We start from the raw sequence: 26,633 nt of genomic DNA on the forward strand, positions 1-26,633 counted from the left end.
CAAGCCATACCATAGTCTTGAATATTCATTAGCACAGTAGCCAATAACAGACGCCGTCTCATGAAAACTGCCCCGTGTACAAAGTGAATGGCAAAAAAAGTGTGTCAGAAAGAGTGTGTCAGATAAAGTGGGTCAGGAAATGGCGTAACCCTAAAAGTATAGTACAATATACTAGTAGTCGGAAAATGCTAAAGAGGATCCTCTGCAGATTTAGTGTATATTTTTTTTGTGTGCATGGATTTGTTAGTCCATAAGGTAGGATTCCTGTGATTTTGTAATCAAGATATACAAATATACCTGAGAAGCAAAAGAAAACTGATAAAAAAAGAGATGTAAAATGATAGGGAAAAAAAAAGGAAAAAAAAAGAAAAAAAAAAAAGGAAGGTGACAAGGGGGCACCCGGATTTGAACCGGGGACCTCTCGATCTGCAGTCGAATGCTCTACCACTGAGCTATACCCCCTTCGCTGAACAAGCGGGAAAGTTTGCGGTATATATAGTTGGGATAAATACATGTTGCCCCGTTTCCCAAAGGCATGTTTTTGCTGAATGCTCAAGAATAAGGATTGTTTTCCTCATTTTCTTATTATGTAGATTGTCTGTTGTATATCTAATTTTACTTCATACATTCTTCCTTGTCTATAAAGCCTGAGGTTAAACACTTCCACATTCCTCAGTTTGGATGGGGTGCTGCTGAAATCTTCCTTCGACTCAGCTACATGCATGCCTTTGCCTACTAACGTTCTTCTGCACATTGGCACTTGTCTGTGCGATATAATGCATGCAGGCATAGCGCTATATCGCGCTGCATGCTGCGATATAATATTCGTCTGGCGATCGCGAGCTCTCCATCGCACCACCACCGCCGCGGCGGCGCGCTGTACGTACGTACCGAGGGGGATTGGGATTGCACTGCGCCGCGCCGCCTGTGTTTTAGTATACTACTGTGCGTGCATATGCAGCTGCTAGCTAAAGCTAGGTGCTCATCAAGAAAGTCAAGCAAGATGGTGGATGTGAGGGATATCCTAGAATGGGATGTTGACTCGAAAAGGTTGCCGACAGCTTCACTCGGAGACTCCGGCCAATCAGTCAAGAAAACAGAGATTATAGGCGAACAGAAAAAGCAGGTGATTTGATCGCTCCCTACGCCCTTTCTTTGACAATATGTAGGGTTAGAAACCTTCACTTGAAAAAAAAAAGAAGAAAAGGTTTTACAACACCAATGTGAGTGCATGGGACAACATAACAGAACTGTTTGAAATGATATCTAACATTGGTAACAACATTGGTGCAGGTGCCTATTACAGTATTAGATTCTAGACATATGAGATTTGTATTGTATGAATAGGCGCAGGTGCTAGATGATAATGTGTAGAATTTACACTAGAAATGTCACTAGGGAGGAGGGGCCTTTTTCGCGTCATGAAAATTTCGCAAAGTGCATTGTCATTGAATATTGTAGACCACGTAACGTTAGACCGTTCTAGATCCCCTGTATTGTGTATGGTAAGTAACTAACCCTACTGTTTAGATTTACATATCGACCGCCCATTACACATTATTGAAACCGACCACTTAGTATTGCGCCCCTGGCGCACAGAACGCTTGCGGCTTAGTACGCACTTCACTGCGCGCAGAGCACATAAAAACGGATTGGCTTTGACTGTTAGTGTTGATGAGGATGCGGATGTGTGGGAAAGTGCGAAAATTCACTGTTCATTAATGGTTTGAATCAAGGTACAAAATTTCGAATGAATATTTTAACCGAATCGTAATGTAAGGTCTATGGAAGTTTCTAAAAAGCTTCGTACAACACGGTGTTCAATACAACCGCGGCACCGCGGGGAGCTGAAGAGAGGCCACTCAAGTTCGATGGCGATATTTTTGCACTGAAACGTCGAATTGAAAAGGGAACAACAGCATTTGATAGTGCTGGAATTTCAGTGTTAAATATTCTTATCAAGCAAATAAACATTAGGCGGTCGATGAGTAGTAGGTCCAACCATACTAACTTGTAGACATAAATTAGACAAAAACCTTTTGTGTGCATTTTTTGCATTTGATTTCGCAAGCATAAAAATGGATTTAATTGAATTAAATGAATTTAATTTCGCAAATCTTTGTCTTGCAAAATTTTCAAAATTAGAATGCATGGGAACATTCCATGCTTGTTTTACAGTAACCGCACCAGCGACCCCAACACATTCCGTGTCGGCGTCGGGCTGTTACTACTGCACTAGTTGACAGCTCCCCACGCCAGGGTCAGTTTTACAGTAGGGTCGGGTCTACATTGTAACTTGAATATGAAGTTACGGTACCTATTGTTGGATGTTTAATGTTAGAGAAGTCACACAGTTACCGATTTCTCTACTCACTTGTTTAAACAGTTTTATTATATCAAAATTTCATTAAAACTGAACAGTAAACTACAAAGAAGACATGATTTTGGGACCTGAATTTCACTTCATTGAAATGTTTTGTGACAAGAATTTTGTGACAACTTTGTTCGTTATAGACATAATGGGAGTGCACTGTCTAGTTTCTATAGATCTCTACATACATGTGATGTACATGTACATTACACATGTAGGTCACAGTATATTTAAATTCCAACTACAAGTACATTTAGATAGAGATCATGATTGAACCTACCCTGATCTTTTACCTTTTTTACTTATTGGTTTCTCAGTTTCATCATTTATTTTTCATAAAGCAAGCTGCCCATGATTCGACCACGTCCAAAATTTGACCACCCACTACATGTAAAACCTACACATTGTACGCATTTGTGTTCCGGTTGAATCTTGGCATGGGGAGGTCGAGCCTTGGCATCTTTGCTTTATTTTGTTTTTCTCGTGCTTTAAAAGAACAGATATAAAGAATGCAGTCTTATAAATGTGTGTTTATGTAATTTCAGAAACCAAAAAAGAACAATGAAGTTGTCTTCAAGAGACCTGAGGGGATGCACAGAGAAGTGTATGCACTGCTGTATTCAGATAACAAGTAAGTTTTGATTCTTTGGAATAGAGTGGCTACCATACATGTATCTTGTGTGCATCTACTGTAAAAGTGGAAATTTTCCTGGTGTTGAAATTTTCGCGCATTTCGCGCAATCAGAAAGTACGGCGAAAATAAAAGCATGTGAATATTTTTGCTTGCCATATGTTCCTGTGCATGATGTATTGATTCCGCGGAATTATAAACACGCGAAACCCTTCTTCCCAGGCCAAGCGCGAAAAATTAGTTGCGCGAAAATATCCACTTTTAAAGTATGTGTGTGTAATGTGTGTGGATGGTTACCACATAACATTGTTACATTTGTAGTTATACGTGTATGATGCATTGTATTAAAGGTAGTTTGATTCTGTATCTCTGCATGGAGAATCAAGTTCAGGTTACTCTGTAACAAATGGTGCATGCTCTCATTCTATACCAATTTAACAATGATACACCAAATTTATGATTTGCACCCTTTCACTTCATTTTCATCTGGGATGCTTTGTTTGGTCAAATAAAACTGGTCTTAAGCTAAATCTATGATCATGCATGATGTTTTTACGTCGTAGGAGGTCACATTCTGGTTATCTGATAATATGTGTGTACAGAATATGTGTGTTATGTATTTATGTGATGAAGAGATATGCACTTTTTACACTTCTGATTGAATGAAGATTTGGTCATGAATGTCTATATTATGTGGTAGTAATATGTTTACTGCATTATTTGTCATTCAAAGCAAAAATGTGCAGCTTGCTTATCAAACACCTCATGATGCATTGCACAGGATTTTTAGGTTTGGTTATGAAATGTAAAGAAAAAAACATTCGAGCATTGAGAATCAAGGGTCTCTGGAATGAACATTGTACTAGGGCTTTCTATACAAATGTAGCTCAGTCAGTAGAGCACCGGGCTAGCATCCAGAGGTCTCGGGTTCAAATCCCGATGGAATCCCATTTTCTTTGCTCATTTTTCCATGAAAAAAAAAAGGTGGTCAATTTATTGTCAGAAATGAGTGAATGACTGCAGAACCTGACATTGATAGATTTTGCTATAAATTGCGCCAAAGAAAAATCAAGAAATTGAGATTTATCTCAGTCACGTGTACTTAAAGGGGATGGCTAGTAACTGATCAGTGGGAATCAGTGGGAATGCCGGAGGATGATTGTTCCAATCCCTGTGGGATTCATTTAAGAGTACATTATATATCTATTGTTGTGTGAAAATTATTTGCTCCAGAATGGTCTCATATTCAAGTAATGTGCAGTTTAATGTTTCTAGGTTAGCGTCCCTGGTCAGTGACGGGGCAGTAATCTGCACATTACTTGAATATGAGACCATTCTGAAGCAAATAATTTTCACACAACAGTAGATGTATAATGTACTCTTAAATGAATCCCACAAGGATTGGAACAATCATCCTTCAGCATTCCCACTGATTCCCACTGATTAGTTACTAGCCATCTCCTTTAAGTAGCATTTTCCCTCACCTTTCAAGGAATTTTTTTAAAAAGCTCTTTATTATAAAGTTTATAAATGATTCTGATATATTGTCAATATAGTTTAGAAGATTAAAGTTTCTGTTCCTCTCTCAAAGCAGCACAATTTTGTAAATTACTGATATCATCAAGATTATATGAATTTAGCCAGGTCCAACTACTCTTCCTTAAAGATCCATGCCCAGGGCTTGACATTAACTTTTTTTTTTTTAATTTGGTGGCCTATTTGGGCCACTAATATCTTTAAATCTGACATTTTGGTGTTCCAAACAAAGGAATGTATTTGCTGTAAATAAGCAGTAAAATAAAAATTCATTTTAAATTTTTGGCTGCCCCATTGGGCCACCAAAAGATAATCTTTTTGTGAAATTTTGTGGCCTGACATCAATTTTTAGTGACCTCATGCCACCGGGACCACCACTAATGTCGAGTCCTGATGTAAGTTGTGCAGTAAATTCAGAAGTGCTGATGCAAATTGGCAAGCATAATTTCTGCAATATAATTTACCCAGAATTTGATGGGTTGATTTGCACTTCCATGTTCCCTTTTCATTTACATTCATTCTTTTGAAGGTATTGTTTACCACTGGGAGCAGTGATTTAAAAAAATTTTTGAGTTATCACATTTGATGCATATGTGTAGATCAGTTGTATCACAAAACATCCTGCCATATAAAATTTTTGCAGTAAAGCCTATAAAGGAGATGTCACTATTTTTTACACTAAACCATATCTGTAGAAACAATTTTATTATAACTATTGTTCACATTTTGTGGTATATCTAACAATAATTGATTAAATTTTTTACATTTGTTGTTTCTATCCCTATCTCACATTTTAGAACTAGTTTGAAGCACTAAAACTGGGTTTTTTGTAAATGGTAAATAATGCCTTATGGGCCGTTACATTGAGGATAGCTGTTGTTGCCATTCTCTGTCGCAGGGACCCACCACCCTTGATTCCATCTGACAGCAACAATGGCTACAAGTCGATGAAGGTCAAGCTGGGCAGGTGGCAGGTCAGGCCCTGGAAGTGGATGTCCTTCACCAACCCAGCTAGAAAGGTCAGTGCACTCTGTGGCCATGGTCCCCCCGTAGGGCAGCATGTTTCACATCGGTGCCAATCTCGCCAAGCAAAAACAAATTGAACGCACACACAAACAGACAGGGGGAAATGATGATGATATCGTGATCTCATAAGCTTAATGTTGCCTTATTCAGCAAAGGTAGCCTCTTGAGTGTTGGCATCACTCGTGTAGAGGACCCTGCCATTATCATTAATTGTACATTACCAGGCATCAAGTTTTATTTTATTTATTCATATTTATATTTATTTCAATCATTTCTTAAATTAATTCTTTCTTTGGGTTGAGAAAAGGCAAAACACATAAATCATCTTCTTTCTTCAGGATATTTGCACTTGGCAGTGTTTATACTGAGGATCCCCTGATCGTGAGCGCTTTGTCGTGTGGTACTGTACCACAGGACCCCCAGCTCTGTTGTAACTTCACTGTGTGGGTGATGCTTGCACATGAGCATTGTGAGCTTACAATGGAATAAATTTTTGTTTTAATGTTGTTTTTAAATGCAAAGCAAATGCAAGACAAACTCATATGCTATCATCTAATTCATATACATGTATATCAGCAAAGTCAAAGTCTGCTGTTGTGCATTGCAGTTTGCTATAGGTGTATAAACTTAATAGCCCTGTCAACGGGTCGCACTTAACTTTTTTTTTAACTAGCCAGGCGGACTACTTAGAATCAATTTTGACACTGAAGCAATATTTTGGCTAGCCAGACGGACTAGTAACTTCAGAATTTTACGATTTTTAGCTAGTCCGACGTGATTTTGGGTGGCCAGTGGCCAGCGGACCATCGCCAATTTCGAACCCTGTCGCGCTATTAAGAGAAATATAGAGAAATAGAGAATATGTTTCTGTTAGAGAATCTGTAGGGATTATTTCTGGAAATATTCCTTCTCTGAATATGAACAGTTACGTATTTACAGGACAAATGTTAGTTCTTGAATAATATATATATATATATATATATATGAATATATATATATATATTTTTTTAAGTGATCTGTGATTACACAGGGTCTTTGTTTCATTCATTTCAACAGGATGGAGCTGTTTTTCACCACTGGAGGAGAATAGCCGATGAAGGCAAAGACTACCCTTTTGCCAGATTTGATAAAGTAAGTATCTTGGAGAAGTTTTGTATAGAAGAGACCATTAGATATATTAATTGCTATCTTTTTTTTGAGAATTTTGAGTGGTATACTCTGATTTATGTACATGTACTTCAGACATTTAGATTGGCAGAGTCACTTTGATGCACTTGATGAAGCTGTAACAGTCTTTCAGTACCCTGAAAAACTAATACCATTTTCAGTAACTCATGCATTTCTGGCCCACTCCTGGCCTGCTCCTGGCCTGGGCTAAAATCTCTCATATAAGCAGTAAAAATTCAATTGTGTTGAATAACTATAGCAAAATAGATAATACTGCCATGGTAACTGAACGCGCTCAGGCGGAGGCACAGCCACAGGGAATTGAGACCTTTGATTATGCAAAGAATTTAGGCCGGAGCCTGGTGCTGCCATCTTTAATCGCTTTGGTCAGCGCCAAGTGTGGGCCTGGTGCTGGTCTGGTGCTGATAGCAGCAGCGCCAAAATAGCCCGAGCCTGGTGCAAACTACTTTGGCCTGCACCATTTATAAACTCAAAATTTTACGATTTGGGCCTGTTCTTCACCAGAGAGTTACTGAAAGGAGTATATAACAAGTCCCTAAAATGAAGCAAATGTGCTATATGTGTCTGGAGGTAAAAAAAATCGATAACATTTCCTCTAAAAAAGGACAATACTGGTCTCTTGTGTCGTCACTGCAATTGTTGATTGCTTTTGATATACAGCCAACCATGTAAACTTGTCAAGCTAGTTCCAGTTCCGGAAAGATGGTATTCACAAATCATATATGCAGTGTACAGTGATGTTTTGCTTGACCGACATCAACTCAAACTCTTCTCAAATCTTTGTGGCATAGGCCATCCAGATCCCCATATACACAGACCAGGAGTACCAGCTGCACCTACACAGTGAGAAGTGGACACGACTGGCCACTGACCACATGTTTGACCTCTGCTCGCGATTCGACCTGCGCTGGGTCATTGTCCATGATCGGTTCGACCATACAACGCATGGGGTAAGTGCGGACTTCATTGTCATTTTGCTCATTAGGAAGCAATATGTGCTGTGATGTCCCATTGCAACCATCTTAGCATGAGTGTCATCAGAGCAGTTGTTGGCTTGTTTTATTCTTTAAAAAAATCAGTGCCAACTGTTCTATAAGATTCTGTAAGAAATGCAAAACAAAAATTCTGATTAGAAATGTGTGTTCTTTATTAAAGAAGTGTATAAATAATGGCTTGAGCAGAAGCCCTCTCCCTCCCTTCTCCCCCTCCCCCTCCCCCCCCCCCCAAAAAAAAAAGAAGAAAAAAGAAGCCTCTTCACTCAGAGTCGAAGGTCAGGAGTTTGACTTTGTGAAGTTTCTACACGCGTAGACAAGATGTTTTTACCCGCCATTTCCCTCTCAACCTACATGTGTAAATTGGTACATGTACCAGGCAACGCTAGGGTAATAAGTCCTTTGGTAGAGAAGTGGTAATGCTGAAGAGGTTACCCTGGATAGAGAAGACCATAGTATTATTATCCACACTGTATAAGCTTTAATTTTCGTGTACAGATATTTTAGCAAATGAGGTAGTCATGGACTCCGAAATTTTCACAATTGACACTGAGGTTATCATATTAAGTACATTATTACCCTAGCGCATGGCAACATTTTCACGTGTTGTTTAATTGGCAGTCCAACTGTGATTTGCGAAATTCACGAAAATTAAACCCTTGCAAAAATAGCAGCTTATACAGTATAGTGTGAGAAAAATTTTGATGAGGCAAACTTTTCTCCCTTTGTGGATCCTTCCAGAAACGGTCAGTGGAAGACATGAAGGAGCGTTATTACAGCATCGTCAACAAGCTGGCCAAAGTGCGCAGCGACCCCTCCCTCAGCAACAAGGCACCTCAGGCATTTGACGCAGAGCACGAACGCAGGCGAAAGGAGCAGCTCATCCGACTATACAACAGGACCAGCGAACAGGTCAGTGACCTCTCTGCACTGCCTGGGGGCTATCATCAAATCCCACATTGTAAAGTCTTTTCTTGTTGTAACCATTGTTTTCTGTGGTTTCACAATTATGAAAACTCCTGTGGACCAAAGAATGATTTTGCTACATAGGTCTTGCCATTCCACTCGTTATGATAGAACTATTGTTTGTCAGAATATATAAAAGAAATATTGACTGTGAATTGCCAATTTCATCCTGGTGGTCAATCTCTTGCACTGGCCACATAAAGAATTTCTAACTGTTTGTGCAAGGATATGATTCTGAGTTATGGCTTTAGCTTGCATTCAAGACACTGAAAACAGCACGGAACTTTTAAAGCTCTTTTTTCTTTCTTTTTTTTAATGCATCAAGCCATGTGCCAGTGTAGGCTCACACTAGCAGTGGTGATTTGCATGAAACCAGACACCTAAACTCTTAATGTACCATTTTTGCACACCTGACTCAGTTGATGCCTTGCCATCTTCACATATTTTGCTCAAATGCACAACCACACACAAACCGAGTGATAAATCTCAATAGGCCACAGCACATAAACATAATGCGGGATTCCATCCCTTTGATATGTTGCATGTGGTTTCTGATGACTGGAGAGTACAATTTTGCAGTCTGTTTTGTACTCCGGGTTTGAATACTGGCCAATTGCAGAAAAATAACCATAGCTTTGTCCTAAAATCTACATCAGAGCGAAGCTTGCAATTTTCTCTACAAATTCGCTCACTGCGTTTCTAGCATGAGTGTGATATGTACTGCTATAAAAAGTTACATGGCTTTGGTGAACAGAATGTTTTCGAAAAGTGCTCATGCTTTGCCTTCTCAGAATGAATTTGCATATAGGGGATTTTCACCGTTGCACACCAAAAATTAACCGGACACTTTGGATACATGTCACATCATTTTTCAATCACACACTTCTCCCCATAGGTGGAGGAGGAAGAGATGCTGATAGCGGAGATGAAGAAGATTGAGCTGAGGAAGAAGGAGCGTGAGAAGAAGGCCCAGGACCTCCAGAAGCTGATCACGGCGGCCGACAACAACGCCGACCTGCGGCGGACGGAGCGCAAGATCAACAAGAAGAAGATCGCCCTCCCGCTCAGCAAGAGGCGAGAACAAGAAGGGGCAGTCAAGGTGAGACAATTATTAATTTATTTATATTTCATTTATTCTGTCATATTTAAACAGGGTAGTCCCCTTCAGTTTTCTCAACTGCTTTCCAGGGGAGCCCTGTGTACATACATGACAAAACAGTGGAGTACAGTAGACTTAGTAAAAATCACATACAAGTATAACACACATACACAAAACAATACACGCTTAATAGATACGAGACTGACATATACTGAAATTGGCATAGACAAAGTGAATTATTCAAGAAAAAAAAAAAAGACAAACGTACAAATTAACTGTGCAGTTACTGTTATGATGCATGGTAAGTAAAAAGTGAGTTTAAAATACAATAAAAGGGGTTAGTGGGACCAAAAATAAAAATAAAAAAAAAGTTAAAAACAACAGTCACCAATATGTCATAATAAGCATTTGTTCAGAAGGTATAACTCAATACCTGCTCAATGCATCATTTTAAGGACCTATTTGATGCGAAGGTATGTTGATTTGTTTTGATCTGTAATATCCTCATCACTGCTTGCTGTATACGTTGAATATTTTGTGAGGTTTATATTTTTTGTGATTGTTTTTGTGAGTAGGATGCTATTCGCGAATTAAAACACACACGAAAACATACTGTGATCTTGATGTGAATGTGACATGCACGCGTACATTTTTCATTTAGTCTTGTACTCCACAATCGCGAATTTGAGTACTCACTAAATTGTCGGGAAGTCCCGATTCGTGAAGAATTAGACTCACTGAATAGATGATGTATGCAGTGTATTGCAAAAAGAATGACGTATGAATGTGTCCCATATATTTATGCAGTCATGTTGACTTGTGTTGATCTGTAATACCCCGATGTTCATCACATATGTTGCAAAAAGAAGGAATAAATATGTCCCATATATTTTTATATTTCTGTTGACTTAATCATTGCTTTATACTGTATGCTGCAAAAGAAATGTCGAAATTTGTCCCATATATTTTGTGATAATTTTTATGCTAATTTTTCTTGAGATTTCTTGGATATACAAAAAAAAAATATATATCTTCCAAACCAAGATTCTGTCAATGACATCATCTGTCAGTCACTGATAAATTACTATGTTTGATTGGCAAAAGATATTGGAATGCACCTTCCCCTAAACTAAGCATAACTTGCATTCCATGCATTGTACTACTGAATGTGATTAAAAAAAGACAGTAATGATCAGGGTATCATAAATCAACACAAGTCAACATATTGTATTTGCATTGCATAGGCCCTTTAATATCATGAGGGCTCAATTTCAGACTATGTCAAACTTTGCTATCTCAGCTGTATTATGATATCCAAATGAAAACAAAAACAAAAACAAAAAACAATACACTTGAGCATGCAAAGGTTTGAGATCATAAACAATATCACCATGCAAAGAAACCTTTTGCAAAATGGTTCTTTACAGCACTACTGTTTGTGGGACTTTTTGTAGTATTATGAATTTGAACACACATTTTTTGTTCCGTTTTGATGCATTTAGCCCTCAATTTCAACTCTGATTTTGTACATAGCTTCATATATGACACAATATTAGTGACTCTGTTAATGTGTAGGACCATACAGCTGAGATTTTTCAAACTTGAAATACTATAAGCAGTCATATGCTGATGCTGATATTCAGTAAAAATTTTCTTTGGATTTGACAGCTTTCCATCAAATGTCTTTCTCTCTGTGGAGTTTGATAGATATTTACCTTTAAATCTTCATGTTTGTGTTCAGTCCAACATCCTGGAAGTACACTGTGTGTTTTGAAATTTGCGTTAAAGCAAGGAATGATATTCAGTTTGAATATGTATGTTATTAGCATTTTGTGTGAAATTTGTTCCCCACCCTTTTTTTTTTGTGTGTGTGGGGGGGTGGGGGGGGGGGGGGAAGATAGCTGATAAATGGAATAAGATGATACAGTGAGTTTGAATGTGGTTGGGGGAGGAGGGGTTAACTTTTAAAGATGGATCAAGAAGCATTATTGGGTTGTTCCACTTGACTGTGTAGGTTATAGTATCGTTGGGTGTCCAACACACCAACATCCTAATGTTTTTCTATCAATAGATATCTATCCATAGATACTTAAAATATCTCACAATTTGCGTGAAATTTTACTCACATGATGATGTAAAGAAAATACTCTGGATTCACAAGCGCACATCAGAAATGCGATTTGCGGTAGACGCTCCAAGATAACTGCTTCGAACGCTTGGGTTGTTACATTGTATTTTGACGCATTCAGTTGCGCCATAATTTTGAAACCAACACCCCTACCCTCTATTGATAATATGTGTGAAATGCATGTAATGCTTTTCCAATGTGCATTTATAATCTGCAGTATCATTGTTTTGCTGTTGATCTTGTTTATTATCAGGTTTTTCAGTAATATTTGGACATCTTCATATCCCCAGTGAAGAATGCAAAACCACAGCGCGTAGTCTCATGCGTGAAAGTTCGTTTTTTACGCGTAGTGCTGTAAATAGAGGGGTTCCAATTTCTGTGTACAGTGTCGATGTGTTGGACACCTACTATACTTCATGTAAAATTTGTCCCAAACTGTTTATTATCATTCCCACTGTAGCTATTGTGCTATTGTATGTAGCTAATGTGTTTATGCATTTTGTGGAATTTTTTGTTTGTTGTGTGTTTGTATGTGTGTGTGTGTGTGCAATACACAGCCACTGTATCGGTTTCCATGTAAATCTAGAAGATTAACCCATTGATTTATCCCTTTGTGTAACGCTCAAATCGAAGAGGATTTCTGAAATTTGTGCATGTGTCTGTGTATGCCTCCCTGAATGCTTTGAGTTGATGTGAGAAGTAATAATAACTTTCCTCTCAGTTACACTTGTATTAAAATTGTCCAGCCTGTCTCAGTACACTCACCTGTGTGTAGCAGCCACCTGTTATCAGTGGCCCCTAATCTCTTGGTAACAACCTGTCACAGAGATGCAAAGTTCAAAAAATTTTTATGCGTGAGATTTTCATGATTTGGCGTCCTCGGCGCGAGCGCATGCGTGCGAGTGAGGGAGCGAAGCGACCGAGCGGGGGGATCAGGAGCACGGTATGGAGCTTTTTTCAATTTTTAGCTCTTAATGGTGCAATCTGGTGCATACTCAAGTGACTATTTTTTACTTATTTTGAAAGACAAAAGGGCTATATACCTTGAATTACAACTATCACGTTAATCCTTTGACCTACTAGTATGCTGCCGATGCGTGAGAAAAGTGGGTGCCATGCGTGAGACCGTGAGACGGACCCTAAATGCGTGGGTCTCACGCAGAATGCGTGAGACTTGGTAGCTCTGCTGTCAGTACTGACCACATCTGACCTGCCTTTAGTGTATGCTTTGGTGGTGTGACCTTTAGTGGCTTCCCTATCAGTGGGCAGGTGTTTGACCGTGCCACCGTTTCTTTACCAATCTGTAGGAAGTGTGCAGTGTCAGTCAGGCATTATTGATTTCTAGGCAGTGACCTGTCTTACGATGATGTACTTTAAATGGAAGCCAGGGAAGTGAAATATAAATATCTGAGGTTATTCAACCATTTTCAATCCAAGAGGAATTGTGAGTTTTATTCTTTGTGTGTGTGTGCATGTGTTTGATTTTTGTTGTTGTTGTTGTTGTTGCTGTTTTTGTATGATATTTTCTAACTTTTTTCAGCTTTGAGGGAAGCTGACCGGATTTGAAATGGAAGCAAGTGCTCAAAGGTTTCACACAGTTGTAATGTTGACCTTGGAAAGCGCACACAAACACACCCACCTAATGACTTCCTCTTGTCGTTACAAACGCCCTCATTGTCCGAGAGAGTAAATGTTTTTCTGTATGACTCATCCCACTGTGATTTTTTGGTAGATTCCGGAAACAGGCGGCATCAAGTTTCCTGACTTCAAGCAGTCCGGCGTTTATCTGAGAAGCCAAAAGGTGAGCACTGAATCCGGCTATAGTCCTGTGCAGGCCCCTTGGGACTGCCAGCCGTGAAAAACTAAATATTTACATATGTATACAGAAGCTCTCTCTCTCTCACACACAATGCCAGGCGGAAAGCCGCGTTCACACATGAGGAGTTGTTGAGTTTTTGCATCAAGATGGGAAAATCAATTATGTTTGCAACCATTCACACACTGAAAAAAAAAAAAAAAATTAAATTGGCTGCAACTGAAGTGCTTTGAATCTCTAGACTGCACATACCTAAACAAAGGCCAGTGTGATCGAGGACACCTGAGTGTGGGGACCTAGTATGGCGAAATTGAATTACATTACAAGATTAAAAAATTGATGATTTCGTCATGTGTCGTTCACACATGCCATGCAAGGCAATTTGTCATGATAGTGTCTAGAAAGAATAAAGCTGGACCCATTTTCGCATCATGATGCCCATCACGAGAGTTAGAAAATTCTTTTGTATCTGCGCACAAGAATAAATAGTTTTCACATCAGGTCGATTTTCAAAAAACTTTTCCTGTACTTTCATGTGTGTGTGAACGGGTCTAAAGAATTGTGTTTGAATGATATTGCCAATTTCACTCCACAGAACACCAGAAATGAAATATTTGGAGATTTATCATAGGTGATGTTCTGACTTATTCATCCAAATGATTCTGTGACATATATCGTGGTACAATTTCAGCCCCATGTATAACTCTGTTTAGTATAGATGACACTTTCATATGATTAATAATAGATTAATAATAGTTTTGTTTAATTTTTGCCAGATGCAGCACGGTATAAAAATTGCACTTTGTCCTACATTCCCTCCATAGGAAAATTACAACCAAGGTTACCAAAATCCTCCAAAAGCAGCACTAGACAATTATTGAGGATCTGTTTTTTTTTTTGTTTTTTTTTTTGTTTGTTTGTTTGTTTTTTTTTTTTGGGGGGGGGGGGTTGGGGTTTCTTTTTTTTTTTTTTTTTGGGGGGGGGGGTTCGTTTGTGTTTGTGATTATTCAGGTAGGTGTAGAATGACCCATGCAGTCATGATATCTTTCTTTGTTAGACTACAAAATTTAATGTATCCAAGTTTCTCTGGCTTGCCTTTTATATAAGCAGTATTTGAGAGAAGTGACATCTATTACAGGAAATTCCATGACACACATACACACACTGTGCTCCTCCTCCTCCAGATGAAACTGCCATCCTCCGTTGGTCTGAAGAAGACAAAGGCCATTGAGCATCTCTTGGACGAGCTGGGCATCCCGGTCCAGCCCATGCCCACGGAGGAAGTGGCGCTGCTATATAATGAAGTCAGGTAAGCTTTAATGCTTTTGATTTCAAATGAATTAGTGACTACCATTCATCTACATTGACTATACTGTAGACCAGGAAGAGAATATGAATTATATGAATTAGTAACTACCATTCATCTACATTGACTATACCTTAGACAAGAAAGAGAAAAAGAAAATAAAGGTAATGTCATCTATATGTCTATTTACCTGGTTTTCTGTATGTTTTAGTTTGTTTATGTCTCTGTCTCTGTCTATCTTAAAGGACAAGTCCACCTTCATATACATGTGGATTGAGCAAATGCAACAATATTAGTAGAACACATCAGTGAAAGTTTGGGGAAAATCGGACAATCCGTTCAAAAGTTATGAATTTTTAAAGTATCTGCGCTGTCACTGCTGGATGAGAAGACTTCTACAGTGTATGATGTCATATGCGTACAACGATATAAAGAAAATAAAAGGAGAATTTCACAAAACCTCACTTTTTGAATAGAGTGCACATTTCTTTGACTTGTTACTGACATTATGTTAAGGGTAATATTATTCCCCCTGCCTTCTGAAAGAGAGAAGTCAAGTGTCCTTTTGTTATGCGAGAAAAGTGAAAATATGTTGAATTTTCTTTATACTTTCTTTATATTGTTGTACACATCTGACATCACGAGCTGTACTAGTCTTCTCCTCCAGCCTTGAGTGAGCAGAAACTTAAAATATTGATAACTTTTGAACAGATGATGTGTTCTACTAATATTGCTGCATTTACTCAACCCATATGTCTATGAAGGTGAACTTGTCCTTTAAATTATAACTATCTATTTATCTGTATCTGTCTGTCTGTCTTTGTCTGTCTGTATATCTGTCCTTCTGTCTGTCTACGGATATCTAACTATGTCTGTATGTGTCTGTCCATGTATCTATGTATATATCCAGCTACATCCATGTTTTGATGGTAACTACATGCTGAATGCCCAGCTCGTTAATTGCAGACACAGCAGCATGTGTTCAATTCTGCCTTCTGGTCATTTTACTTTGGACATTGTATACATGTAGGCAATACACTCATCTGTGCTTTTCTAATGGCACATTAAATGTGTTCTGAGAGATGAAACTCTGTGTGTTGCTCTGACACAGTAGCATGCCTGCATATGGTATTTCTGAGAAACAGCAACTTATATTATGTATTAGAGAAAGAAAAGAATACAGTTGGGACATCAAATTGTGACAAAATGTTGTACTGACAGAAGAAAGAAGTTATTTTCATTACATGCCTAATGCCTGTTAGTATACTAACAAAGAAAGCAGAAAATACCCTCTATAGATTTTTCTTGTCCCAGTAGAAAAGCCTATTGTCGTATTCACATTGGCTTAATTGGTGCCAGAAAGATTGAAGAAAAAAATGAGGAGTGATATGGCATAATCAACATTTTTGTATATCAACTTAGCTTCATGTATCATGTAGTTGACTTTGTGTAGGTGCCAAACCTGTAGTCTTGCCACAGCACTACTAAAGATAATGTGTCTCACTTCCTCTAAGAGCATTGTTAGTGAGGCAAGTGCCCCACTTGTTCTACTTGCCCTTCAGTGAGATTTAGTTGTTCCAAATAAGCTGTCAAGTAGGTTTGCAGAACCCTGCATGCAAGGGTATATGCATTTACCCTACGGGAGGGGAGCATTAAAGGAAATTTTCTCCAACAAAATGTTCTTGTCAATTCCACCGTTTGAAGGACATTTACCCACCGCCATCTGCTACCACATGGAGAAACAAGCAATAACAAACACGCCCTATGAGCAGACAGACCGCTTTATATTTATTGCCTCGAGACACAAGGTGCTCTTGACATCTCGTCGTCGTCGCTGGGAAAGCGGGTCGACGCAAACGCTGGTTCGAGCTCTTCCCTATCTCCACTATCTGTTGAAAGTTCTCCCCCGGGGTGGCTTTCTCTCTATCTCCCTTATCACTGTGATTTCAGCTACCCAAACTGAGCCAGCCTTCCCCCAAATATTTTCACTCCAGAGTGCGGTGAAGAGGAAGTATCCTCGGATCAGCTAATTGCCAAAACAGTAACCTGTCTCTCTCCCGAGAGAGATACCCTTCTGAGTCGAACTGGAAAGGTATTTTGGTGGAAGTTGTCCGCCATTCCAGTCAGTCTGTGTCCAGCAGCTGTGGCTGTTCACTTTTTTGACAAGGGGGCCCCCGAGTGTTGATATGTGTTGATGCAGGCTCTGTAGCTTGCATTCGAGCTTGTGGGACAGAGGGCGTCGTGGCAGATTGTTGACACCTGGTGGTCACCCGGACGTCCAATCAACGATGGTCTGCGGTGCACCTCAGCAGAGCGTCTTTGACGACAGGTTCAGATACTCCAGCTGATGTGATTCTGAATAATCAATTCATTAAAGTATCTTTTTCTGTTCATGCTGATGAATTTGGTGCTGGTTTTTGTGCCCCTTTCAACTTCCAAGTACTGCAGATCAAATGATTTAAACTAGTCAGATATAATGCTCTTGTGGTAATGTCATATTTATGCAAGAAATCTGGTGCTTCTGTGGATATGAAAATGAATAATTCACTGCAGCTGATATATTCTTTCAAAACCATGTGGATGTCATGATTTCTCTTAACTCTTTATGTGCCACGTTCCCACGCCTGACTCAGTCGACGGCGTGCCAACTTCGCATATTCTGCTCAAGCGCACAACCCGCCCAAACAGATCAATAAATCGCCAAATGCCACAGTACAATGAAAACATTTCTCGCGATTCCGTTCCTCTCGTCTATATCTTGCATTTTATCTGGTGACTGACTAACAAGCAGTGTTTCATACTGAATTCAAGTGCAAATTCTAAGTTTCTGTCACAGCTTTGTATGCAAAAGTAATACATTTACAGTAATGTAGCTACTGGCCATTTGAAAGAAAAGCAATTATAGATTTGTCATAGAATTTCCATCAATGCAAAGCTTGGCATTTCTCTATACAACTTTGCTCACTTCGTCTATAATTTAACATAAATCTATAGAAGTTGTATAGATTTGAAAAACAGATTGTTTTCACAACGCATGACTACGTTGGTGTCTCAGAATAATGTGGCACACGGGGGATTTCCACCATGGCACATAGAGAGTTAACAAACCCAATCCTTATTGCCTAAAAAGATACTGTGGTTGATGGTTAGGCATGTAAATGTCAATTCTACTTTATTGTCATCCAGTCAGGATTTATAGGACAGCTGCATTAAGGATATGATTTTCTCTATGACAGTGAAGGGCAGTTTTGTTCAACAGGATCCAGTAGGCAGTGAAGGTCTGAAATTGACCCCAAATATGCATGCTGGTGGTGCATACACATTCATGGCAGAGGGATACACACAGATTTATGTATATTTGTTAACATCTGATTCACAATGCTCTGTGGTGAAAGGACAAAGGTCATTTATGTGTGTGTGCTGCTTATGTGGTCGTGTCTGAAGTGTTCCGAGCTTCTGAGAGATGTCAACTCATCTTGTTTTGCAGACGTGTTAAATGTATGATATTTGCGAGCACTGAGTTCAGATGGGATAGCATCTGTTATCATTTCTCAGTTCAATGTAAATATATTATTGTCATCATGATCTGGTTGCATGTGATTCACTTTGTGAAGAGAATGTTTCAATCCCACTTTTTTGAAGACCCATTGTTACTGAATTTACTTCACAGGGCATCTTTTGAAAAGTATTGGGTGAGTTGATGTGGTTCATCATTTTGCATCTTTCCTCGCTCAGGTCGGACATGGTGCTTCTGTATGAGCTCAAGCTGGCGCTGGCCAACTGCGAATTCGAGCTGCAGACGCTGCGCCATCGGTACGAGGCCCTGGCGCCAGGCAAGCTGCCCTCCAAGCCGGCCCTGACACTCGGGGCAGCACTGGCTGCAGGAGAAGGCATAGGTGGGACTAAGGGCTCATCGCTGTCGGGAGCCACTGGGACTGCGTCGTCGTCATCTGCGTCGCTCTCTCCGATGACCATGGCCTCGTCGTTGTCGGCCTCACTGAGCGTGGGTGTGGAAGACAGCATGAGGGAGGAGGAGAAGGATTTCAAAGAGGAACCCTTGTCTCCAGGGGCAAGCCGAAAGGTGAGTTATATCCAAAGGGGAATGAAACCCAACTAGACAAATGTATTGAATGAATGCGGCAATATTAGTAGAACATGTTGGTAAAAGTTTGAGGAAAATTGGACAATCCATTGAAAAATGATAAATTTTTTAAGTTTTGGGGCTGCCATCGCTGGATAAGAAGACTACCACAGCTCGGTCGTGATTTGGCAAAAAGGTGTATGTCTGCCGTTTTACAGCGACTACAAAGCCGAGAAAATCGACTTTAAAGTTTTGGCAGTTTCCTTGACCGTAAAAGCCACCTAAACTGTGCAACGCTCAGGGATTCAATTCCATGATTTAGTATACACTTCAAATTTCATTTCCTGATAATTTTCTTGCATCTAACTTTAAAGAATACTTCAGAATTAGCACTTTTAGCATGTTTAGAGACATACACCTTTTTGCCAAATCACGCTTACAGGGACTGCGACCCACGCTATTTTGGCAAAAAGGTGTATCTTCACATACACCGTAAGAAATCATGCATTTAACTTGGCAAAAAGGTGTATGTATAGAGATACACCTTTTTGCCAAATCACGTTTACAGGGACTGCGACCCACGCTATTTTGGCAAAAAGGTGTATCTTCACATACACCGTAAGAAATCATGCATTTAACTTGGCAAAAAGGTGTATGCATAGAGATACACCTTTTTGCCAAATCACGTTTACAGGGACTGCAACCCACGCTATTTTGGCAAAAAGGTGTATCTTCTCATGCACCGTGAGAAATCGTGCATTTAAGTTGGCAAAAAGGTGTATGTATAGAGATACACCTTTTTGCCAAATTAAACGATAACAAAATATACCAGAGATTTTGTAGGGAGAAGGGTGTATGTGAGACCATTTCTAATCAAATGTTAACTCTTGACAATCTTTACTTCATTATTACAAAAAGATTTTAAAAATAACAATAAAGAAAAATATCAGGATGCACAACTTGTTCATCAAACATAGAAAAATGTGCGCAAATTACAACTCACCCTAGAGTCTAAATATTAACAAAACATGGTCTCATGGATATGCATGGTTAAGGATTACAGCTGAAGAATTTTTCTTCTTCCTTCTCCTCCTTTTTTTCCAAAAACTTCTACTTCCAATGAGATGATTCATCATATTTTTAGCTTTGTGCCCCTTTTTTTTCGACAAAAGGTTCGTTTGTTTTCTCTACTGAATGCTTTAGCAAACAAAGAGGCAGTTGTTTGCACATCATGTATCTGTTCTTAAAAACGCAGTTATCATGCTGCTCCCAATTTTTGCAATAAATTCAATAAATGTGAAAATTCAGGTAGGATCATTTAACTGTTTGCATCCACTGAGCACTTTGAGCAGTACATCCAAGTATCATTTCCAAAGACAGGGACACATCTTTCTCTAGACCTTTGTGTGTAACTGCCACTAAATGTCTGTTAGGTAACAGCCCCATACGCATAGCGTAATGGGTAGCCGATCTTACAGTCACACAGCACACCATTACACTATGTACTAACTATACACAGCCCAGTCGCTGTACATGGTACGTCGCGACAGGGCTGTACGCGCGCGACCACCAACCACTAGGAGAGCGACGTAATCGTATTACGATAGCTTTGAATTTTGATACTTAACATCATTTTTGTCACCTCAAACTCAACGAGTATACTTTTCAATATTTACTCTACATCTGATGCTATCAGTATTCAAATGTACGCAATGAAACTTACCGAAATTGATCATCATATCCAGCATGTCCACACGGTACACAATCTTTCACGCCAGGCCTAACTATACACAGCCCAGTCGCTGTATGGTACGTCGCGACGTACATTACCATGTACAGCGACTGGGCTGTGTATAGTTAGGCCTGGCGTGAAAGATTGTGTACGGTGTGGACATGCTGGATATGATGATCAATTCCGGTAAGTTTCATTGCGTACATTTGAATACTGATAGCATAAGATGTAGAGTAAATATTGAAAAGTATACTCGTTGAGTTTGAGGTGACAAAAATGATATTAAGTATCAAAATTCAAAGCTATCGTAATACGATTACGTCGCTGTCCTAGTGGTTGGTGGTCGCGCGCGTACAGCCCTGTCGCGACGTACCATGTACAGCGACTGGGCTGTGTATATGTACAGGCTTCTACATGCAGTGCACAGCACGGACAGTGCAGGGATCACTGTCATTTTGAAGCGTAGAGAACTCTCATCCCACAGCCACACTTGCCGGAAAAGCTGTCATTTCAACAGAAATGCTAGATTTTACGAATCTGCGCATCTAATGGCATAGAAGTGGCCATAGAAGTCTAGGACAAACGTTAGATCTGAACTTCTAGATATTATGTTCTATCTACTCACTGACTAGCAACAAGGAGAAACTTCTGCAGTGCAACGGGCTGCCAGTTTTAAGTCAGGAGCATGGCCCGCCACCGCACCGACCGGTGAAACGGTACACATACATGCCAGCAGCACGTATAAACAACAGAGTATATAATATACACAGAGTATAAAAGATACACCTTTCTGCCTTATCATACTTCGCAACTATAATTCATGATTCATTCGGCAGATGGATGTATCTAAAGATACACCTATCTGCCAAATCTTTAAGCGCTCCCCAGCGTGCACGGTTAGAGGTGTATCTAGAGATACACCCTTTTGCCAAATCATGTAGTTCTCTATCCTGGTACGTCATTGTACGTCAAGGGTGTATGTAAAGATACACCCTTTTGCCTAATCAAAAGCAGGAAAATTGATAAAATAATACAAAGATAGCCCCAAGTATCTCGGAAACAAATGATCGATGACTTACGAAAGTTGGTCACATGAAAATTTCGGCATCGAAAACCCCCCAAATGGTAAAAACCAAAAACATGATATTTTTCAGACATACACCTTTTTGCCAAATCACGACCGCGCTTGTGATGTCTCACATGGAAAATGCTATAACAATAAAAAAAAAAAAAAAGAAGAAGAAATCTCTTAAAAGTGGAACATATTTTCACTTTTCTAGCATAGTGAAAGAGCATTTGACTTACCATCCTTCAGAAAGCAGGGGGAATTATATTTTTGATTATTGCCCATAACATATGTCAGTATTAAAGGGTGTGTACAGTTCTGGTTGAGGTGAGGATATAGCTTTTAACGTTTTGCGAGATATTCAGAAACCACTCTATGAGATGTCAAAGAGCATGCAATTCTAAGGGGTATCAAAAGTTTATTTGATGAAAATCGGTTTTGAAATGACTGAGATATCCAAAAACAAGGTGAAACAAAGAGATCCTAATAAAAGTGTGGCCTGTCGCCTTTTATTATTATCACTTTTTTCGGATATCTCAGCCATTTGGAAACCAATTTTCATCAAATAAACGTTGAATCCTCCTTAAAATTACATGCGCTTTCATATTTCATAAGAGGTTTCTCATTATCTCACCTAGGAATGTTCAAAACATGAATCCTGACCTCAACCAGTACTGTACAGTCCCTTTAAACAAGTCAAGCGAATTTCATGTTCAACCAGTTTTGAGTACCAGATATGCAAAAATTTGATTTTTCCCTCCAATACTTCTTGGTGGCATTAGATCTATATTATATATGCTTGAAAATGCAGTACATGTATGTTTGTATTTGCCTTCAGCAAATATCATTTTGTGACATTTTTGCTAATCTCATTTCAACAGATGACTGACCCAGCGGACCAAATCATTGTGGATGTGGTGTCAACGACCCCTATTACACTGGTGAGTATGCTGCTTAACCAGCAGGCATTCCAGTAATATCTGATACCTATAGGCGATCTTTGCAACACAGTGTGTTCAATTAGGTGGGCGTAACAGCTAGTAGCTGTGGTCCATGGCAAGGCAGATATATTTTACATTGCATTGAAAGTATTCAGGCCTTAGAAGACTCATGAGCAGTAACAAGAAGCAGAGAAATGGGGAATGAACTCACAAGAAAGGAATGATATAGTATGATGAGATATGTGACCCTGCACCACAAAACCAGCAAAAAGTTGCTGGACATGGATTTTTAGTTAAGGGCAGATTCTGGAAGAGAAGACTCTAAGCTTTAAAATGATGTATAATTCAATTCAAATGTACTCCCTAACCTACCTAAATACTGGAAAGAAAGCACACACTCGGGGAAAGTGTGAACTGAGAAAAGAGGCTTTGAAGTACACAGTCTATTCAAGCGCTTAATCTTTACCAAGCCGTGCTAGCTGTGCCATGAAAGGGACAAAACACAGAATGTAAACCACCGGAGCAACAACAGTGAAGGGATTACCAGATTAAGCTGAAATTCAGCATGTTCTATTAGCACATTCTGCCCATGATTAATGCTAACTTTCAAAGCAGGTGGTGTTATCCTATAAGTTATTAGACCTGAAAGTGAAGAGTGTGCAAAGGATTTCAAGACATGAAAAACAGCCTCTAAGACATACCTAATCATTCTACTCTTCTCCCAAAAATGGTTGTAGAAAAACTGCTAAAAACACACTTTCCCATTCATGTTAAGATAACAAACTAAAGAAAAGTATAGAAAAAGGATAGGTCTTTCACAAAATATGAAAAACTCAAGATTGACTTGGTTGAACAATTTCACCTTTTTTGAGTCCTCACTTGAAATCAAGGGGTGCGACTTTTTGTTTGTTTTGTGGTGCACGGTCACATATTTGAAAGGTAAGACTTCTACATGAATCACTGCTATGCAGTTATTATGATTGCAAAAGATATGTTCAGGTTAACCTTCTTGCTCTATTTCTCCTTGTCTGTCTTTTCCTGCTTGTACACCTTCTTCTCCTTCTCTTACTCTTCCTCTTTCTTCTTCCTTTTCTTTATATTCCATCTAATGCTGCATCTCAATCTCTGTATGTGTGTGCAATCAATACCAAAGTTACGCGCAGTTTTGTTAAACATGTAGGTGTTGCAATTTTCAGAGCCCTTGTATAGTTTCTGCATGCAGCATGATTTTGGTCTTTCAACCGAAAGAGAAGAAATATTGAAATTCCATAAAAGTATTTCCTTTGTAAATCTGTTTTTTTACACAATTTTTTAAAACTTAATTAATAGTAGTGGTAGTAGTGGTAGTAGTAGTGGTAGTAGTAGTAGTGGTAGTAGTAGTAGTGGTAGTAGTAGTTAGTAGTAGTAGTAGTAGTAGTAGTAGTAGTGGTAGTGGTAGTAGTAGTAGTAGTAGTAGTGGTAGTGGTAGTAGTAGTAGTAGTAGTAGTAGTGGTAGTAGTAGTTAGTAGTAGTAGTAGTAGTAGTAGTGGTAGTAGTAGTGGTAGTAGTAGTTAGTAGTAGTAGTAGTAGTAGTAGTAGTAGTAGTTGTAGTAGTAGTAGTAGTAGTAGTAGTTGTAGTAGTAGTAGTAGTAGTAGTAGTAGTAGTAGTAGTAGTAGTAGTAGTAGTAGTAGTAGTAGTAGTAGTAGTAGTAGTAGTAGTAGTAGTAGTAGTAGTAGTAGTAGTAGTAGTAGTAGTAGTAGTAGTAGTAGTGGTGGTAGTAGTAGTAGTAGTAGTAGTAGTGGTAGTGGTAGTGGTAGTGGTAGTGGTAGTGGTAGTGGTTGTGGTGGTGGTGGTGGTGGTGGTGGTGGTGGTGTGCTCTAATCTACTTCAGCTCACAAAACAATGCCCTATCTTTACCCATCATTGTAGCTTGCAGCTAGATCCCACCCAGCTTTGAATCCACAGAAATGAAGCATTGCACGTGTTTTATTGCTTTGCTTTTCTTTTTTTCATTGTTCCATTTCTCCCCCCCCCCCCACTCTTTCTGATATACAGCAGCAACGTAAGAAGAGGCAGGCAGCCGTAGAGCAGGGTAGCATTCTCAAGAAGCTGAAGAAGTGAGAGGAGATTGGACGCTGAACGACGAATCTCCCTCGTTTGGATTGCCAATTTGCAACTCGGCAGACTCGTACAGACTAATTTAAATGCTGTGGACAGTGATGAAGCAATTGCTGGCCTTTGCATTGATGAGGCATCCGAACATTAGCGGACACAGAGGTTGCCTAGCTTGGAGAAAGATGAAGCGTTACAGAAGTTATTGAATGGCTGGAGTGCAGACTACCCTTGATCCTTCATTGATTTGCTGGTCAAAGGTCAAAGGTACCTACACATCATGTGAGTACACTGAAGTAGCCCAGACCAGCCGTCACATGTAAGGATATTATTGAATACTTTGCAGTCAGTCCTGTTGGTCTGTTTCTCTTTAACAATGATCCTCTGTTTATGTGATCTTTTGTTGCAACTTTCTTGACTGAGTCAGAGTATAAAGGCAAATGAGCTCAAACTCCTCCACATGGTCTACAGTTGATGTTTTATTTGTTTGCAAATTAAGCGAAATCTGTATTGAGGTACAGGCCAAGCCAGTTTTTATAAACCTTATGATGAGAAACAAAAACAAGACAACAGCAGTAAGAAAATTGGTCATGCAAAAACTGTCCGGTATGATAGTAAGAAATGTGTAAGCCTTGATTACTGTAAAACAAGAAATTATTTGCATACGGTACATGAAACTTTCACAAATTTTGCGAGGAGCCAAGATTTGTGAAAGTAAATTGCATGCGAAAGTGTTAGTCTATACAGTGCATTGAATGCCTGTGGCAGTTTGTGAAAGTTTCATGCCGTGAAAAAGGCTGTTGGGTCCACTTTGCAAAAGTTTCATGTTGCAAATGTTTCTGGTTTTTAATACAGTATTAAACTTGTTCACTCTAATTAGATTTAGATGCTAGGTCTGGAAGTGTATCATTGGAACAGAATTCTACGTGGAATAGTGTAAAATGAATATATGACTTTTGAGAATGATGTTGTGACATGCATAAGCCTAAAAACTTTCTGTCTGATGTCCTCTAGTTCCCATTTTTCCCCAAATGTCCTCATCTAAGATTTATAAGTGCATGCTTATAATGCTAGCAAAATGCTAGCAAAGTGTGGGGATGGTGTATATTAAATCAAAATATTATGATAAATGAGTATGATGCACACCAGGTAAAACTTTGAAATCCCCCAAAAGCTAATTACCCAATCATGCAGACATCAATATTTCCATTCTGTTTATCTATTTTGGCTATTTGACTCAGCTTCATTTTGAATATCTCTCTTGGGGAAAGCCAGTTTGAACACCACATTCAATTAGTGTTGTACAATCTGAATTTATTAATGGGGAGAGATGAAGCAGAAATAGCAGGACGGCAGTTATTCCAAGAGCTTTATTGTATGTATCCAGCTGCCTAGAGTGAAAATTGCTTTTGTCATTTTTCTCAGAAAAGTTATGTAATCAATCTCAATGTATTTCATGACCATGATGTAATTAGACATTCATTTTTTTTTCAAATCTTTGTCACTGTTTATGTTGCTGACTTCAATGTTTTCAGATATTGATATTTGATTTGCACAAAAATGTCTTATGAAAGGGCTGATAGCTATGTAAATTTTTCTCAAGTCAGTCTTCACTTACTGTATAAGCTGTAATTTTTGTGAATTTCGCGAATTCAGTCCGAT

The 26,633-nt window shown here is 39.1% G+C and overlaps 1 protein-coding gene and 1 non-coding gene across 2 annotated transcripts; one reads left to right on the forward strand and one right to left on the reverse strand.

Annotated features, from left to right (window-relative positions):
• Positions 1–390: 390 nt before the first annotated feature.
• On the reverse strand, positions 391–462 carry Trnac-gca (transfer RNA cysteine (anticodon GCA)). The gene has a single exon. It is a non-coding gene; the product is annotated as a tRNA-Cys (tRNA).
• A 531-nt stretch (positions 463–993) lies between these two features.
• On the forward strand, positions 994–25,068 carry LOC140236734 (DNA methyltransferase 1-associated protein 1-like). Its single transcript, XM_072316661.1, has 12 exons — positions 994–1,126; positions 2,917–3,002; positions 5,437–5,557; positions 6,621–6,695; positions 7,544–7,702; positions 8,486–8,656; positions 9,606–9,809; positions 13,670–13,738; positions 14,938–15,062; positions 18,795–19,140; positions 22,820–22,879; positions 24,915–25,068. Exons 1-12 carry the CDS (start codon positions 1,004–1,006, stop codon positions 24,978–24,980), a joined length of 1,605 nt encoding a protein of 534 aa, XP_072172762.1. The 5' UTR covers positions 994–1,003; the 3' UTR covers positions 24,981–25,068.
• The last annotated feature ends 1,565 nt before the right edge of the window (positions 25,069–26,633 follow it).

The sequence above is a fragment of the Diadema setosum genome, chromosome 13 (genome assembly GCF_964275005.1).
Source record: "Diadema setosum chromosome 13, eeDiaSeto1, whole genome shotgun sequence".
NCBI classification, from domain to species: Eukaryota; Metazoa; Echinodermata; class Echinoidea; order Diadematoida; family Diadematidae; genus Diadema; species Diadema setosum.